Here is a 15613-nt window from a genome sequence, read left to right as displayed (position 1 = left end):
GCAGCAGCTCTTTCCTATTTCGACCGCCTCCCTGCCCTGTCCCTGCTCTGTGTGCCCACGGCCCCTCTTGCAGTCCCCTCCAACACAGCACTGGCTACAGCCATGGCTCCAGCAGCTGCTCATTTCTCTATCGCTCCTTAAGGGCAGGGATTGTGCCTTTTGTTCCATAGCTCCAGCATCTAGCACGACCCCTCCTTCACAGTAAGCTCTCAGTATGCATTTATGGGAGACAGGGAGGAGGTGAGGAGGATAGAAATTCTTCATCTGACACTTTCCCCACATATCCAAGGCCACAAAGCAATGCAGGGCCTTTGAACTATAGGCCATTTTCTAAAAGTCCACTCGTGTGGGCACACAGGGTCTCTGAAGAGAGGGAACTCCTGGAATGAGGCAGGTCAGGGGGAGCACCAGGGGAAGTTGGATGCCAGGAACACATGTTCCCTCTCGGAGATCTCACAAGCTGGGGGAGTTGCTCTAGAGGAATGTGAGCTTGCACAATCAACCCTTTGAATGTTGATAAGAGGCCCACGGCTTTGTATGTCTCCATATGAACAGACCTGTAGCAGGGCAGGGACAAGGCTACTCTCCCTACTGCAGGGATTCCAGATTTTTGGCCACTCAATTCCAGAGCCCATGAACAGAAGTCGCTGTTTGGACCAAGCCATGGTAACTGAGGTGATGCCATCTGGGTCAGCGGCATCGAAGAACGGGAAGCTGTGGAGAAAGAGGGGTTAACATTGACTAATCAGAACCAGGTCCACAGTTGGGCAGCTCACACATACCACTTCGCATGATTGGCATACCAACCCAATGACAACAGCCTTGATCATACAGATGGGAATGCTAAGGACCAGAATGTTAAGAACCTGACCAAACTCACACTGTAAGTCACTGAGCCCAAATTCAAACCTAATTCTGTCTGACTTCAAATATCTTGTTCCCTTCACATTGAATTCCTATGTCCAGGTAATTTCTTTTTCATCAGAATTTGAGTCTAATGCTCCTACTCCAGGCCAGGGGAAGGGAGACATGGAAGGAAGGCTCTACTACCATCTATATAGATGCTAGTGAACTAGGGACTTAGGAATGTGTCTGTTGCCTGGGAAACCACATCTGGCACAGAGACACTCCTGAGATCCCTGGCACTCACTAACCAGCCCCTTCCAAGGGAGGAAGTAACTTCAGCCAACTCCCAAAGGGCCTAGAGGAGTGGCATTGCCTCCTACCCCATGACTGCTTCTACCTCAACCATCAGCCACCAACACCAAATTTATCCAGAGGCTTCTTGTACAGCACTAGAAAGAAAAACTACACAGCAGTGGAATCAGAAATCCTACAGTCCAGCAGACACCTCCAATATCTTTGGCAACCTCTCCTCACAACAGAAAGGGCAGCATCTACGGGATCCAGAAAGCCGGTGTGCCAGGACTTGCCAGGACTTAGAGAAGGTAATTGACATTGGGCATTGCTTTAGGGGTGCTGGGAAAGCTCTCCACTCCACAGACCCATACTGGGTGGATGGTATTTGAGATACTAATTCAGAACTGCTTCTCTGTGGCTTAGGGCTCTAGTGCAGGCTAAAATGCAGGGGACACTTACAACTGTGGCAGCCATTGCACTTAGCATGAATTGCTTTCCAGTCTAATTACGAAAACGGGCTCTGAAAGGGAGGTAAAAAGAAAATAGGAGGACTCTGGATGTTTCCTGTGGAGGCCTCAAATAGAAAAGTCGAAGTAACTTTGTATACATTCCCCATTCACAGCTTGACAGGACAGGAAAGTTCACCACTTAACGTTTTTAGGGTTGATGGAAGCCACCAATCCAATAAGGTGTCCCCTGGAGCCCATCCAGAATCCATCCTTTAGTCCATGAGAGTTGAGCTCCAGCTTCCCTCTCCTGACTCCATATCCCAGCTGTGGTTTGGTGTACGTTGTGCAGGATGGAAATGGCCCATTTTCCTGGAGAGAATGAAATGTGCCCAAATTGAAAGACAAACCAGGCCCCAATCTTGCATTTGGGAATATGGGTTCCTGGTTTCCTAGAATCCAGCTGAGGAATTTCCTGACTTCAGTTAGAGAAACTGACATGGGAACAGGTATGCAACTCCAAACATGCTTGACAGCATAGGCTATGAACCTGGGCAGCCCCTATACCAGGCCCCTCTCCCAAGAGCAAGCTGGCTCTGAGAACCTGAGAAGTAAAGAACTTCAAGCTTTTCCTACAGGCTTATGATAGAAATTATGCCATCTGGGTATGTATCCAAATTATATAATTGTGATTCTGGGTCATAGTAAAGTTTCAAGTCATAAAAATGCCCCACGTCTCAATGTTTCAAAATGAACAGATATTAATATCAGAAGAAAGGGGGAACACATCCTTCATGTCATCGCTATTGTTAATGTGGAAACTACTTCACAGTGGTATCTTCACTTCTGCCTGAACTTCAAGAGGTCTTTAAACATATTTTATATATATGTATGTTTTGGAGACAAAGTCTCACTCTGTCGCCCAGGCTGGAATGCAGTGGCACGATCAGGGCTCACTGCAACCTTCACCTCCTGGGCTCAAGCAATCCTCCCACCTCAGCCTACCAAGTAGCTGCATGTGTCACCATGTCCAGCTAATTTTTGTAGTTTCTGTAGAGATGAGGTTTCACCACGTTGCCCAGGCTGGTCTCAAATTCCTGGGCTCAAGCAATCCACCCAACTTAGCCTCCCAAAGTGCGAGGATTACAGGTGTGAGCCACCGCACCCAGCCTAAATATCTCATTTTAAGGCATACACAGAAATCATCTTCAGGATTCTTAGGCTCTCTCCTTCCATCTAAGTATGTCCCACAATACACCATCCATATGAATTTGACTCAATAACTACACACTTGAGGGAAACATTAAGTATAAATTTACTATCCACCTAGTGGTAGCTAGGTAAAATTGCAGGCATAATGATAAAAAAGAAATCATCAACTTCATAGTTCCTCAGTTTCAAACCCAAACCTGTAAGGGGGAGGAGAGACTCAGACGCCTCAGGGACCAGGCAGATAATACAAATAAATGAAACAGGCCAGATGAGAGTACAAGTCTTGCCAAAAGAAGCAACCCCTACTTAGTTTCAATTGATTGTCCTCTTCTGAAAATGCAGATCAGAATTGCCACACATTCTGGCTGATCGAGAGAGGCCAGAAATTCTAATTTTAACGTGAAACCTCTTGATTTCTTAGACGCTGGCTCAATTTTCTTGAAAATACTAGCTGAGCTAAATAAAGCTGACAGTCCACCAGTTTTCAGTGCTCCTCTGTGCAGAGAGTGAATGGCACCTCCCCTAACTGTAGTATTAGACTGCCACTCACCAGCCACAGTTTGCAACTGCAACAGAGGCATAAACTGATGCAGATCTCCTGCTTTACTATGCACACACAGGTGAACTCTTGAGCCATGGAGAACAACTAACTCTACAGGAAAAAGTGGAAGGCTAAGCTGAGCCACCCAGGAACGGCAGCAGGGGCCTTCATGGCTAGCTGCTGGCCTGTAGGCACTAAATTGCAGACTGCTCCTGCAGGAAGCCTTCGGGGCCGGGGAGGCCTTTATCTGGCTCAGAAGCTAGGGCTGCTTCTCGAAGGACTTCCAAATGCTCCTCAGCAGCCGACAGAGACTGGTCAATCCAGTCCAAGCCTCCCGTCAGATGGCAGGCATTCCTTGTCACCAGCACCAGATGACTGACAGACAGGAGCAGGGCAGTTGTCCTAGGGGAAAAAAAAATAGGGTCAGGTTTCCTAGGAAACAAGGGACTTTGCACAAAAGCCCAAATAGATAGACTTTTTGACTAGTATTCCCCAAACTGCACACCTTTCCCTAGGATGTTGGTAGGTATGCAATTTAAAGTTGGTTCCATGCTCAAATAAATTTGGAGATGGCTAGGTTAAACAAGGTTAACTGAAGCCTGCCTCAGAGCCTTCTGAGATGTACCTGATAAAGCTCCGAGGAGAATATAACAGGCTGTCTCTCACAAGCCTATTTAAGACTGTGGAAGCCATTTTCTGCAGCACACCTATTAACATCTCCCCCAAAGAGCGCCTTGTGAAACAGTTCAGATATGATCAATCAGATGAGCACAATCCCCAACTGCTGCCCACTTAAACACAGGACAGACACACCCTCACTTAAACATTCCTTACTGATTACAAATCGGTAAGGCCCAGGGCTGGTTTATCCAACTCAAAAAAAACAAAAAATGTAATTGAAAACCAAAGTGAGGAGTAGATTTTTCAGTGCTGAAAAATTCACTGTAGAATACCTTTTATATAGTGAGTACCATGATGCATTTGAGAATATGTTACAGGTTATTAACCCATGGACAAAGCTGGGCAGCAGTAGGAGTGGGGCAGAGAAACCAAAGTTGAAGCACTGTGACCCATTGCCGATCTGGCAACTGTTACATGCGTATGAAACAGTCATACAAATCCAAGGCAGAAAAGAATCTATCTTTCTTAAATGGGATGCATCTGGTACAGGAACATAACAATTTCATACGGCTAAGTACACTCTGTGTATGTGCACATCTGGTGGCAGGTGAGCACAGCCGTGGCTGACCTGTCACCTCCATTCTCACTGCTCTGGGAACCACTGCCCCACCGCCCCACGGGGCGGCACTCACAGCTAAGGCATATCTGCTTCTGGGGTCCAAAAATCAGAGGGGGCAAGAGGAAAGGTAGAAGGGAAGGCACAGTTAGCATGTAACATGGCCAGATGTCTAATCATAACAATTTAAAATCTCAGACTGGCTCTTTCTTCTCTTGGGTTTCAGGAGAGGACTGGCCTCTATCACCCAGTCAGGAGCCGCTCACTGAAGTAAATGGCACCCAAGGCCCGGGCAGCCTAAGGAGTCCGCAAAGCCACCCTCCCTACACAAGCCAGTCAGCCAGTCTCACAGATCTGATAAAACGGTTGTGGACCTCTGCATGACAAACCGAACATGCACCCACCACCGCTCTCACCGTGCGTCCAGGAGCTTGGGGTCCAACGGAGGGTACATCGACTTCACAACATCATCCACCCTGACCAGAGGCAAAAGGTATTCAGTACTTCACTTTCTTGATCTCCTTTTCTCCTTCTTTTTTTTTTCTGAGACAGAGTCTCGCTTTGTCACCCAGGCTGGAGTGCAGGGGTACTATCTCAGCTCACTGCCACCTCCACCTCCCGGACTCAAGTGATTCTCCTGCCTCAGCTTCCCAAGTAGCTGGGATTACAGGCGCACACCACCGTGCCTGGCTAATTTTTGTATTTTTAGTAGAGACGGGGTTTCACCATGTTGGCCAGGGTGGCCTTGAACTCCTGACCTCAGGTGATCCGCCCACCTCAGCATTCCACAGTGCTGGGATTACAGGTGCGTGAGCCACCACACCCAGCCCCTTCCTTCCTTTCTATCTTTATTCCAATTCTTCGTTTTTGATATTCTAGACCCGGTCTTTAATGGTTCTTTCTCCAATTGCTTCTGCATTCTCAGACACTGAGGCACAAAGACTTCAGGTTCAGTCTTTGTAGAGACTATTTTGTTTTCCAGTTTTGTTTCAGTTCCAGTGGTTTTTAAAAATACAGTCATACATATGGAATGATGTTCAAGATTACTACTATATTAAAAAGGCAAATTGCCAAATAATATGTAAAGCTCGATCTGTCATTTGCATAAAAATAGATAAACAAAAGCTCTGAAATGTGGGATTGGGAAGGATCTGGAAGAACACTCACCACTTAATAGTGGTTACTTCCTACAATTGGGAGGGAGTAGACTTTCCAGGTCATCTATGTCTGCAGTATTTTAAATTTTTAGAAGCATGAATTACTCTTGTATTCAGGAAAAAAAAAAAATACAAAGCTAAAGGTATGTAAGACATGGAAAAAGAAGGCCATGAGTTTCATTTGGCTTCACACTGCTCTACTGGATTTCTTCTACCATGTGGTTAATTTTTAAAATCAAGTTCAGAACTACACTCCATTCTGATTTGCGTGGTACAAGGTTTTGCTCCAAATCTGCTTATAAACACTCGACAGGAAGAAAAAATAAAGATGTATTGTTTGATTTCTAAAAGCACTTGAAAAAAGATGGCCTCAAACACTCTTATTCAGGGCTGTGGGGCTGGTGAGGACATGCAGAGACACAGTCACCCTCGGCGCCTGTCTCAGCCAGTCCCTTTCTCTAGTACTGAAGCCACCACCTCGAGACTAATAGGCCATCAACACACTGTGTGGGATAAATGGAGCAGGAAAAACAATGGGGACAAAACATGGCCAGAAGGAGAAAAAAGAGTGAGGGCAAAAGGACAAAGTGAAGACCCTGGCTGAATTATGGCACAGAGCATTCTAGAAGTAGTCCAAGGTGCTCTTTAGGACCGGCCTGTGAGCACCAGGGCTGGTCCACCCTTTAGACAATGCCACACCCTCACCTTAGGACCAGTACTGATCCTACTCACCCAGGCTCACACAGAAACCTCAACCTCCTGAAAGTGCTGCCTTATAACCCATATCACAGGAATCTGCCTGGCCCCCAAATGGCTCTTAGAAGGCACAAAAAGCATGATGAAGGGTCTAGTGGATACTACAGTGCAGAATATTTAAAACTAATGGGGAAGGAGGCTGGGTGTGGTGGCTCACGCCTATAATCTCAGCACTTTGGGAGGCCGAGGTGGGCGGATCACCTGAGGTCAGGAGTTCAAGACCAGCCTGGCCAACATGGTGAAACCGCCTCTCTACTAAAAACACAAAAACTAGCTGGGCAAGGCAGCAGGTGCCTGTAGTCCCAGCTACTCAGGGGCCTGAGGCAGGAGAATTTCTTGAACCCAGGAGGTTGGAGTTGCAGTGAGCCAAGATCACACCACCGCACTCCAGCCTGGGTGACAGAGCAAGATTTCATCTCAAAAATAAATAAATAAAAATAAATAATGGGGAAGGAATGCCCAGTGCCCACCCTGAGCCTGGGACGCAGGTTCTTATAAAGCCAGGAGCTGACCATGTAGCTACACCCCACTGGAGCAACTCCAGAGAAAGCCGGGAACTGTTCTGGGCTGAGTCCCTCCCTGGATTATCTCCCTCCCACTCTCTCAACTCACGAACTGCCTGAACCGAGTTCAAGCTGACCAGGTCGTGTCTTCCCTCAAAGGAACTCACGTGGCGACTCAGGAAACTGGTCGTTTTTATTTGGTTAATCTTGAGGCAGAGAAAGGGCTGGTTCCCCGTGATTTACCCGGGGCCATGGCAACAAGGAACGTGTGGGTCCCTGGAACTTACAGCAGTGCCATTGTTTCACCAGGCATACAGAGGTGCCCTCCCGGTGGAAAACCCTCTGATTTGCACATCAGCATACCAGCCACCAGGTGGCAGCACAAACTTAGTACAGCCCTTGGCTCTAAGGGCTTTATTTTTCTTCAGGAAATCAAGCCCAAATGAGGGGGTGTAGCTGTTGACTGCAATCCTGCTGGTTGCCTCCCACACGGGATTTCACAGTCAGCCTGGAATTTGGGAGGTTGAATGCCATATGGCTTCAGCTCCCACCCAGTGCTGGAGGCTGCTGACCTGGGCCAGGGATGGAGCAGTGGGCACAGCCGGAGTGGGTCCCCCAAGCTAGTCTCCAATACAGATTCATGCAGAGACAGGGGTGTGGGCGTCTGTGTGAAATGTTGGCCTGGGAGGAAGGTGTGGCAAGGGGAGCTGGTGTGTGGCTGGGAAAGAGGGGCCACTACGGGCTCTGCAAGGCAGAGTCTAGGACGGGGTCAGGACTAGGCACCTGCTGGAGCTTCCTCAAAGCCCTCTCAGATGGGTCATGCTGCAGGTGGGGATGGTGGGAGCACAACTTAGCTGGGAAGTCTCGATATCTAAACCCTCCTGGTCACTCTGTAAATGTGTGGGAAACAAATAGCTGAAGTTGCCTGTGCACCATTTTAAAGAAGAGCCCAGCTCTGCGGCCACCCCAGCATCCAGCCCCTCTCTTTCCTCACGGAGTGTGGGGACCTCGAGGCTGCCAATCGCTCACCTAGGGCTGATCCGCTTGGCCACCACAATGATGTCGCTGACACTGGCTGAAGTCTTCATCTTGGCCCCAGAGCCCATCGTCATGGCAACAAGCTTCTCTGTCAGAGTGTGACAAATCTAATGCGGCAGGGAGAAGAGAGATGAGGGCTGACCCGGCTCCACTCAGGGCCTCACCATCACCCCCCAAGACAAACTCACCTGCCATGAGTCCCATTGCAGCTGGCCCCCTAACCTAATGGCCAGATGTGAAAAGTACAGAGATGAGAGGAAACGGGTGGGAAGTGGCAAAAGCCAAGGGCATGGCTGGGAGAGGAACTGGGGTGGGAGCCACAGATCAAGGGCTGGGTGTGGGCTCTGGGAAGACTAAGCTGAAATAATCTGTCTGAGAAAAATCATGTGCTCCAATTTCACCTTCTCGCTTAGGAGAAAAACCTACTTTCTTTTTCTATTCCTTCATCTCATGGTTTAGACTTCCACAAGAATAAATATCTCCAGCAGGGCACCCTCAGGAATGGGGCTGAACAAAGGGCCATTGTTCCCTTTGAGCACATGCTCCAAGAACAGCACTTATTTCAACAATGGTCTCAGGTAATATATTAGCGTGTTTGTCAAGCTGATGATGAAAGGACCTTAGGAAAAGCAGGGAAAAGGCAAGACTGACATACAGCCTTCTTTGTTGTCCACCCACAGAGCTGGCCACCCCAGAGCTTGCTTCCCCTTTCCAGGCCTCCCCATGCTAGAACCAACCAACATGGGTGCATCTCTATCCATGGCAAGGAAGCACCTCTACCTGACCTATACTTGGAACTGGACAGTAGAGAGCAGAAAGAAGCCCAAAGGTCCATCCGGGCGTTAGCCCAGACCCCTCTCCCAGCTCCCACCACAGAGACTCAAGGGCGGGTGACCTAGCAAAAGTGTCTTAAGATCCCAAGAGGGGACTTAGAAGCCCTCTCCTTTGATCTGAGGTTCCCCGGGTAGACACTGATTCCAATTCAATACGACTCCCTCCAGCTGATTCGTCTCACACCACAGATGCCATTTATCCTCCTAATAGATGAGAACAGGAGACAAAACCCAGGCCCAGGACACATCTTGGCTGGGAGAAGGGAAATGTAGTATAGCATTATCCTCTAGTCATTATGCCTACCTAGCTCTATCAATAACCATATTTATATCTATAGCCATATTTGTATATCCAAAGAGCCTCTCGGAATTAACTAAACCTGGACTCTGAGATAATAATTTCCTAGTAGGCATTTATCCATCCCCTGAGAGAGACAGCCAAAGAAGAGGTGGGGTAAAGAATATTTTATTAATAGTGTCTTCTACTGAATGTCACTAAAGAAAAGACAAAGTTGTCTCTTTTGAAATCTTGAATATTTACTAGTCAAAGAGGTAAATGTGTGATTACCCAGGTTACTGATGTAAAAAAAGAAACCTGATATTTGCAACTGGCCGAATATTTCAGTATAGCTATTATTCTATTAGGTAGGATATTAACAGACAAGAATTGAAAACAAATGCTAAAACCATAAAATCACCCAAAATGCAAATTGGATGCAATATTTCAAAGATTCCAGGCATTCAAAGAAAAAATCGTCTGCCTTCAGATTGAAGTATGCCTGCTTTGGTTTTTTAACAATGATTGTCCCATTTGGCTGACTATGGTCACAGCCAAAGAGGGCTAGTGATGACTTTGTAGTCACAGTAGAAATCCAAATACAGAAAGAAACTCACTGTACAGGCCTGAACTCTGTTAGTGGAAAAAAAAGTGTGCAGGGGGAAGCAGGGAAACCCCATTTCTCTTGGCAGCTACATGGTCTCAGGCACACACAGCTTTCTCTATAAGGGGTGAAACGGTGGCTGTGTACCTAGGCTGTCTTTCCCGCAGGTCATTGAATTAAGAGAACCAGATGAAATAAAGCCTTTGAAACAGCCTTGAGATTCTGTAAACAGCCAGTCCAGGCAGGAAAGGAAGGAAACCACAAAAATTCCAAGTGTCAGGTTAAGGAAAAGCCTCTTGCGAGGGGTCAGTGCCCTTTCTAAGGTCCTGTTCTACTCCGTCCATACACAGCGGTGCTTTTTGACTCCCCTTTATCCCACAGAGAAATGAAAGAGGTTTACCTTCAAGATGGCAATGCAGTGGGACATGAGACCCCTGGGAAAACAAGAAGTCGTCATCAGTGCTCATCTGGAGGGGCTCACCACCCTCCAGCTCCCACCCTTGCTCCTCAACTCGCCCTGACCAGTGGGCACAGTCAAATACCAACCACTGAGAGTGGGAATGCCTCAGTGTCAACATGGACCAGCCCATGAGTTAAACGAGAGAGCACCTCCCCTCCCTTCTCCTCCCCGCACCCAATCTACTCTTCCAGCAAGCTCCACTGTGTGCCTAGTGAGTCATGCTTTATTATAACTCTCAAGCTTCTGGTAGACTGTTCCCTCTGCCCAATGTGTCCTTCCCCTGTGCTCAGCCTGGGGAACTCCTCCTCATCTTTCAAGACCCAAGTCAAAAGGCACCTCCTCTGTGGTAATATTCCGTGAGATCCAGCTCAACTTCCCCAACCCAGGCAAACCTAGACACTGCCTTCTCCATGTGCCTACTGCACTGTACGCAGGGATCTCTTACAGTTTCTGTGATACTGACTATAACTGTCTTCTCAACTGTTTCAGTATCTGCAGTACCTGACCCAACACCCTGCACATAATGCCCCATAAACATGTGCCCAGGGAATGGATGGCTAAATGGATAAGGCAATGAAGTAGCAGCCGCTTCTCAAAATGTAGGGGGTCCTGTTGGATGGAGAGATCCCTGAGATCCTAAAGAAAAAAGCTGCATCTCTGGAGCCTGAGCCAAATTTATGGGCACCTCAAGGATAACCCAAGCACACCAGGGTGACTTTATAACAACCTTTGCCACACATCTATAGGCCGCAGTGTTCAGGTCTACAAAATGTGGGCACAGAAGGAAAGGACAAACACTTTCAAGTCATATTCTGATTTCCCCCAACACTAAAGGCACAGGAAAGAGCAGCAAGTAACAGAGTGACTGTTCTTGAATGCCAGCTAAGTACTCTGGCAAAGGACACCAGCAAAGGGCACCATTTTCCAGAAGCCCGGGGGGCCGTGGAAAAGCAAACAGTTCCCATAGCCTTACGAGGCATCTTCGATCCAGTCTTCATTCTCCAGAATGGCCTCAATGTGGGGGTTGGTGATAACGACATCATCCAGTTCTAACTCAGAGGGCTCAGACTGAGTCTCCATGGCACCGATGAGGTCCACAATGGGCCTGGAAGAAAAGGCCCCTGTCAAATGGTTTCATGGTGGGTGACTGCTGCTGACCCTCTCCTCACTGAGGCCCACATACACATAAAAGAAGGAAGGGAGTCGATAAGCTAGAGCAGAGACCACTTGTCCCGGATCCAAACCTAAGCCTAGTGGGGCTGCAGTGCAAGGCAGGGCACATGGCTAGACAGTGAGTTGGGGAGGCAGGCCGGGGGCACTAAAACAAAAGCAAAGTGAAATGGAGTCAGAAAGAGTAGGGTGTAACTACCTGATTACAAAGATGTTAGGGATATCCCTTCAGGACAAAATTATACCCTTCTGTAACATATTTTCCCTTTAATCCTACATTTTATAGAGAGGCGGTGGTTCCTATTACCCAAACCTACAGGGGCTCCCTACCTGGTCTGCAGAATAACTCTTGTGAACCACTTTGGTCCATCCCTATATCCCTGCCTTTTCCTAGTAACACTGGAAAAGTGAAAGAAGTAAAAACACCTCAAATTTTACAACAGGGTACTTTAGAAAATGAGATACCATGGCATTCTGTTCAATAGAAACGCTTTCCTGGATCATATAAATGGGCATTTATAAATTATGAATCACTTGACAAAGATGCTGATAGGATTAAGACAGAAGGATGAGAAAAACTAAGGGTTAATCCCTGAAGGGTCTATCAATTAAAATATCCCTAAATTGAAAATTAAATCCTGCTTACAAAATATATTTCACATACAATGCATCACAAATAAATCTGCTGGGCAGGCCGAGCATGGTGGCTCATGCCTGTAATCCCAGCACTTTGGGAAGCTGAGGCGGGCAGATCACCTGAGGTCAGGAGTTCAAGACCAGCCTGGCCAACATGGTGAAACCCCACCTCTACTAAAAATACAAAAATTAGCTGAGCATGGTGGTGCATGCCTGTAATCCCAGCTACATGGGAGGCTGGAGCAGGAGAATCACTTGAACCCGGGAGGCAGAGGCTGCAGTGAGCCAAGATTGCACCATCGCACTCCAGCCTGGGAGACAAGAGCGAAACTCCATCTCAAAAAAAAAAAAAAACAAAAAAAAAACTCTGCTGTGCAAAGAGAGAGACAGTCCTAAGTTGGAATTTCACAAAACCAAATGTTTGTTGCTTAGATGTATGGGCAGAGTGTGGGCATCTGATTTCTGTTCCTCTGGGTCTGGCTGGAAAGTGATTTAGCTTGTCCAACTGCTAAGTGAGGTGGCCAGTTTGAGACAGATGGCTGAGCTTTTATGCTAGGTGAACATGTTCATATTCAGTGACTTCCTTCTTGGCTCAGAAAGCAGAGAAGGAGGTGACTCAGGATGTTGGGAGGCTTAAGGAACATTCTTAAACTCTGAGGCCTTTATAGGGAAGGACACCTGCAGGCACCATTTTAGAACCAAAAAGCTGAGTTAGAGTTGCCCAACACTGAACTACGTGTTCCTCTCTTTTTCTTTAGTTGGAGCCCACCCCTCCTCTTTGCCCTCCATGGGCTCACTCACTTAGAATCATAGCGCTGCAGCAGGTCTCGCGGTCGGCAGTAGCGCTGCCTGCAAACCAGCACCAAGGCTGCAAACGAAGCCAGAAAGATGGTGGCCAGCACACCTATGGCAACAATCACCACGGTCTCCATGCTTCCGGAGGGCTCCTGACTCAGTCCCACTCACATCCTCCTTATGGGCTAAAGCTTGAGAGAACATGAAGTCAGATCAGATCTGGTCAACAAGCCATGAAAGAGAGTGGGACAGGTGGGTCTTACCTGCTGGAAGTGGCAAATTGGGGGAGAGGATGACAGGTGCTAGGTTCCTCCACGACACCTGCAGAGATCTGAGGGCCTGAAGAGAACCAAGGTACATTTTATGCCGTGCCCCAAATTTGCCTTTTCCTTTATCAGAAGAATTTGCTCCCAATTGGACTATGACAGCTTTTTTTTTTTTTTTTGAGATGGAGTCTAGCTCTGTCGCCCAGGCTGGAGTACAATAGCGTAATCTCGGCTCACTGCAACCTCCACCTCCTGGGTTCAAGAGATTCTCCTGCCTCAGCCTCCTAAGTAGCTGGGATTACAGGTGCCCACCACCACACCCAGCTAATTTTTTGTATTTTTAGTAGAGACGGGGTTTCACCATGTTGACCAGGCTGGTCTTGAACTCCTGACCTCAAGTGATCCACCCGCCTTGGGCCTCCCAAAGTGCTGGGATTACAGGCATGAGACACCACGCCCGGCCTTAAGATAGCTTTTTAAACCCTAGACAAAAGGAAACATTTTAACTAGCAGTTGTTTTCACATCCATAAACACATGCACAAAAGAACACCCATTAAAGAAGAGGAAAGATGAAACTGTATTTACTGAGGATCTACTCTGCACCAGGTACTTTGTTCAAACTTTTCCAACAACAATCTTATGAAGTGGACATTAGTAACCCCATTTTACAGTTGAGGAAACTGAGGTTCAAGGAGGTTACAGAATTTGTCCAATATGCAGTCAGGAGGCAGAAAGCCATCCGCTTAAACTGAGATGGGCATTCACTATACTTTTCCTTACCAAGGAAGAAAGAAGACTGTAAAGGTTCTGAAAAGAGTTCTAATTGTCAGTTTCAATGCTGGAAACTTAGAACTGGCATTAAAGTGTCCATTGCCTCTTGCCTGTTTTCACTCAGGAGACTCTTTCACATTTATTTCTTTTTCTCATAGAATTCTTTTATTTGTATACAAAAGAAGAATGAAAGAAGTCCGTGCATTTGTATACACTAGTGTGTGCACAGAATTTTTTTTGGTATGAACACATAGATACGCACAAACACACATAAAATGTAACTTGATAACAGTAGCTACCTCTGGAGAAAGGAACTGAAGAATAGGGGTCTTTCACACCTATTTTAAACTCATAAGCCAGAAGAACAAAGGCATCTCACAAAAGTACATATTCACTGTTATTTCACTGGAGGCCTCCTGCTTGCCTCTCTTTGTGCAAGCATTCTCCCCTCTCTGGGCTTTAATTTCTCCACGTGAAAAAAGGACACTCCGACTTAGGAGTCCTGGTACAATACCAGGATGGTGCTTTTCCTCTATTTGCACTTAATTCTATCCTCCATATATTGGAGGGCTCAAACGCTCTCAGTCACCATTCACTGAGTATTTATGGACCATCTACTGTGCATCATGCAATGGAGATTGGAGACGGATAAGACAGAGACCCTGATCTTAAGAAGCTGGTGGGAGAGGCAGACAGGTGACAAACCACTTCAACTCCATGTGCCTGTGCTTCCTGCAGAAGAACACAGAAAGGAGAGTAAATATGTTTGCATGACACTTTCTGGGTACTGACACTTCCACAGGAGTGCTGATGCTTGAGCTGGGTTTTGAAGGATGCGCAGGAGTTTGCTAGGTAGACAAGGCTGGGACGTGCCTGGCTTAAAGTGCCAAGGAGGCCTTTCTCAAAGGGCTCACAGAGCTGCTCTCCCACCTGGAGCTCACTGGACCACAAAGATGAGAAGGTTGGCATCTGCCTCTTTCATCTGTGTGTATCTCTGATTTTGTGAGAGGTAGGGTGGGGGGAAGGGGGTAATTGTCAGGGTCCACCTCTATTTCTCTCGATGTGTGTTTCTCTGTACTGTCCTTTCATCCACCTCCTTTTGGCCTGTGTTTTCTGCCTCCTCTTACGTCTGTCTTTATCTCTGTTTCTCTCTCCATGCATCTTTCCCTCTGCTGCTCCCGTCTCCCCCTTCTCAGTGTCTCTCCTTCCCCTCCCCCATCCCAGGCTTTCAAGACCACCCACTTGGTTTCCTCTCTCTTCCTGTGCCTTGTGTTTCTCTGCGCGTGTTTCTCGGGGTGTGTGTGAGCTGAGTGTGCTTCTGAGTGTGTTTCTCCGAGTGTTTGTGTTTGAGTGTGCGCGAGCTGTTTTTCTTTGTGTGTGTGAGCTGCGTGTTTCTCAGAGTGTGCTTCTGAATGTGTGAGCTGAGTGTGTTTCTCGGAGTGTATTTCTGAGTGTGAGCTGAGTGTGTTTCTGAGTGTTTTCTGAATGTGCTTGTGTGAGCTGTTTGAGTGTGCTTCTGAGTGGGTGTGAGCTGAGTGTGTTTCTCAGAGGGTGTTTCTGAGTTTGTGTGAGCTGAATGTTTCTCCGAGTGTGCTTCTGTGTGTGAGCTGAGTGTTTATCTTGAGTGTGCTTCTGAGTGTGAGCTGAGTGTGTTTCTCGGAGTGCGTTTCTGAGTGCGTGTGAACTGTTTCTCTGAGTGTGCTTCTATGTGTGACCTGTCTATCTTAAGTGTGCTTCTCAGTGCGTGTGAGCTGAGTGTGTTTCTCGGAG

General features: G+C 47.3%; 1 protein-coding gene across 2 annotated transcripts; it reads right to left on the bottom strand.

Annotated features, from left to right (window-relative positions):
• Positions 1-2877: 2877 nt before the first annotated feature.
• TMEM98 (transmembrane protein 98) lies at positions 2878-13556 on the bottom strand. Of its 2 annotated transcripts, XM_011992865.1 has the most exons (8): positions 13483-13556; positions 13069-13144; positions 12812-12996; positions 11178-11309; positions 10145-10178; positions 8022-8137; positions 4993-5052; positions 2878-3741 (listed from the first exon to the last, which is right to left on the bottom strand). In XM_011992865.1, exons 3-8 carry the CDS (start codon positions 12940-12942, stop codon positions 3534-3536), a joined length of 681 nt encoding a protein of 226 aa, XP_011848255.1. In that variant the 5' UTR covers positions 12943-12996; positions 13069-13144; positions 13483-13556; the 3' UTR covers positions 2878-3533. The 2 variants fall into 2 exon arrangements, with proteins under 2 accessions (XP_011848255.1, XP_011848256.1); XM_011992866.1 differs by lacking the exon at positions 13483-13556 and having other exon boundaries at positions 12812-12990.
• Positions 13557-15613: the final 2057 nt, after the last annotated feature.

The sequence above is a fragment of the Mandrillus leucophaeus genome, unplaced genomic scaffold, assembly GCF_000951045.1.
Source record: "Mandrillus leucophaeus isolate KB7577 unplaced genomic scaffold, Mleu.le_1.0 Scaffold419, whole genome shotgun sequence".
NCBI classification, from domain to species: Eukaryota; Metazoa; Chordata; class Mammalia; order Primates; family Cercopithecidae; genus Mandrillus; species Mandrillus leucophaeus.
Note: the sequence above shows the minus strand (reverse complement) of the source record. Positions and strands in the feature narration are given on the sequence as shown.

Coding starts and splice junctions, on each gene's coding strand:
- TMEM98 (XM_011992865.1), bottom strand. CDS start 12,942: ATGGAGACCGTGGTGATTGTTGCCATAGGTGTGCTGGCCACCATCTTT. Junction 8,138..10,144: donor ACTGCATTGCCATCTTGAAG/GTAAACCTCTTT, acceptor CTGCCGCATTAG/ATTTGTCACACTCTGACAGA. Junction 5,053..8,021: donor GCCAAGCGGATCAGCCCTAG/GTGAGCGATTGG, acceptor GCCTCTGGTCAG/GGTGGATGATGTTGTGAAGT.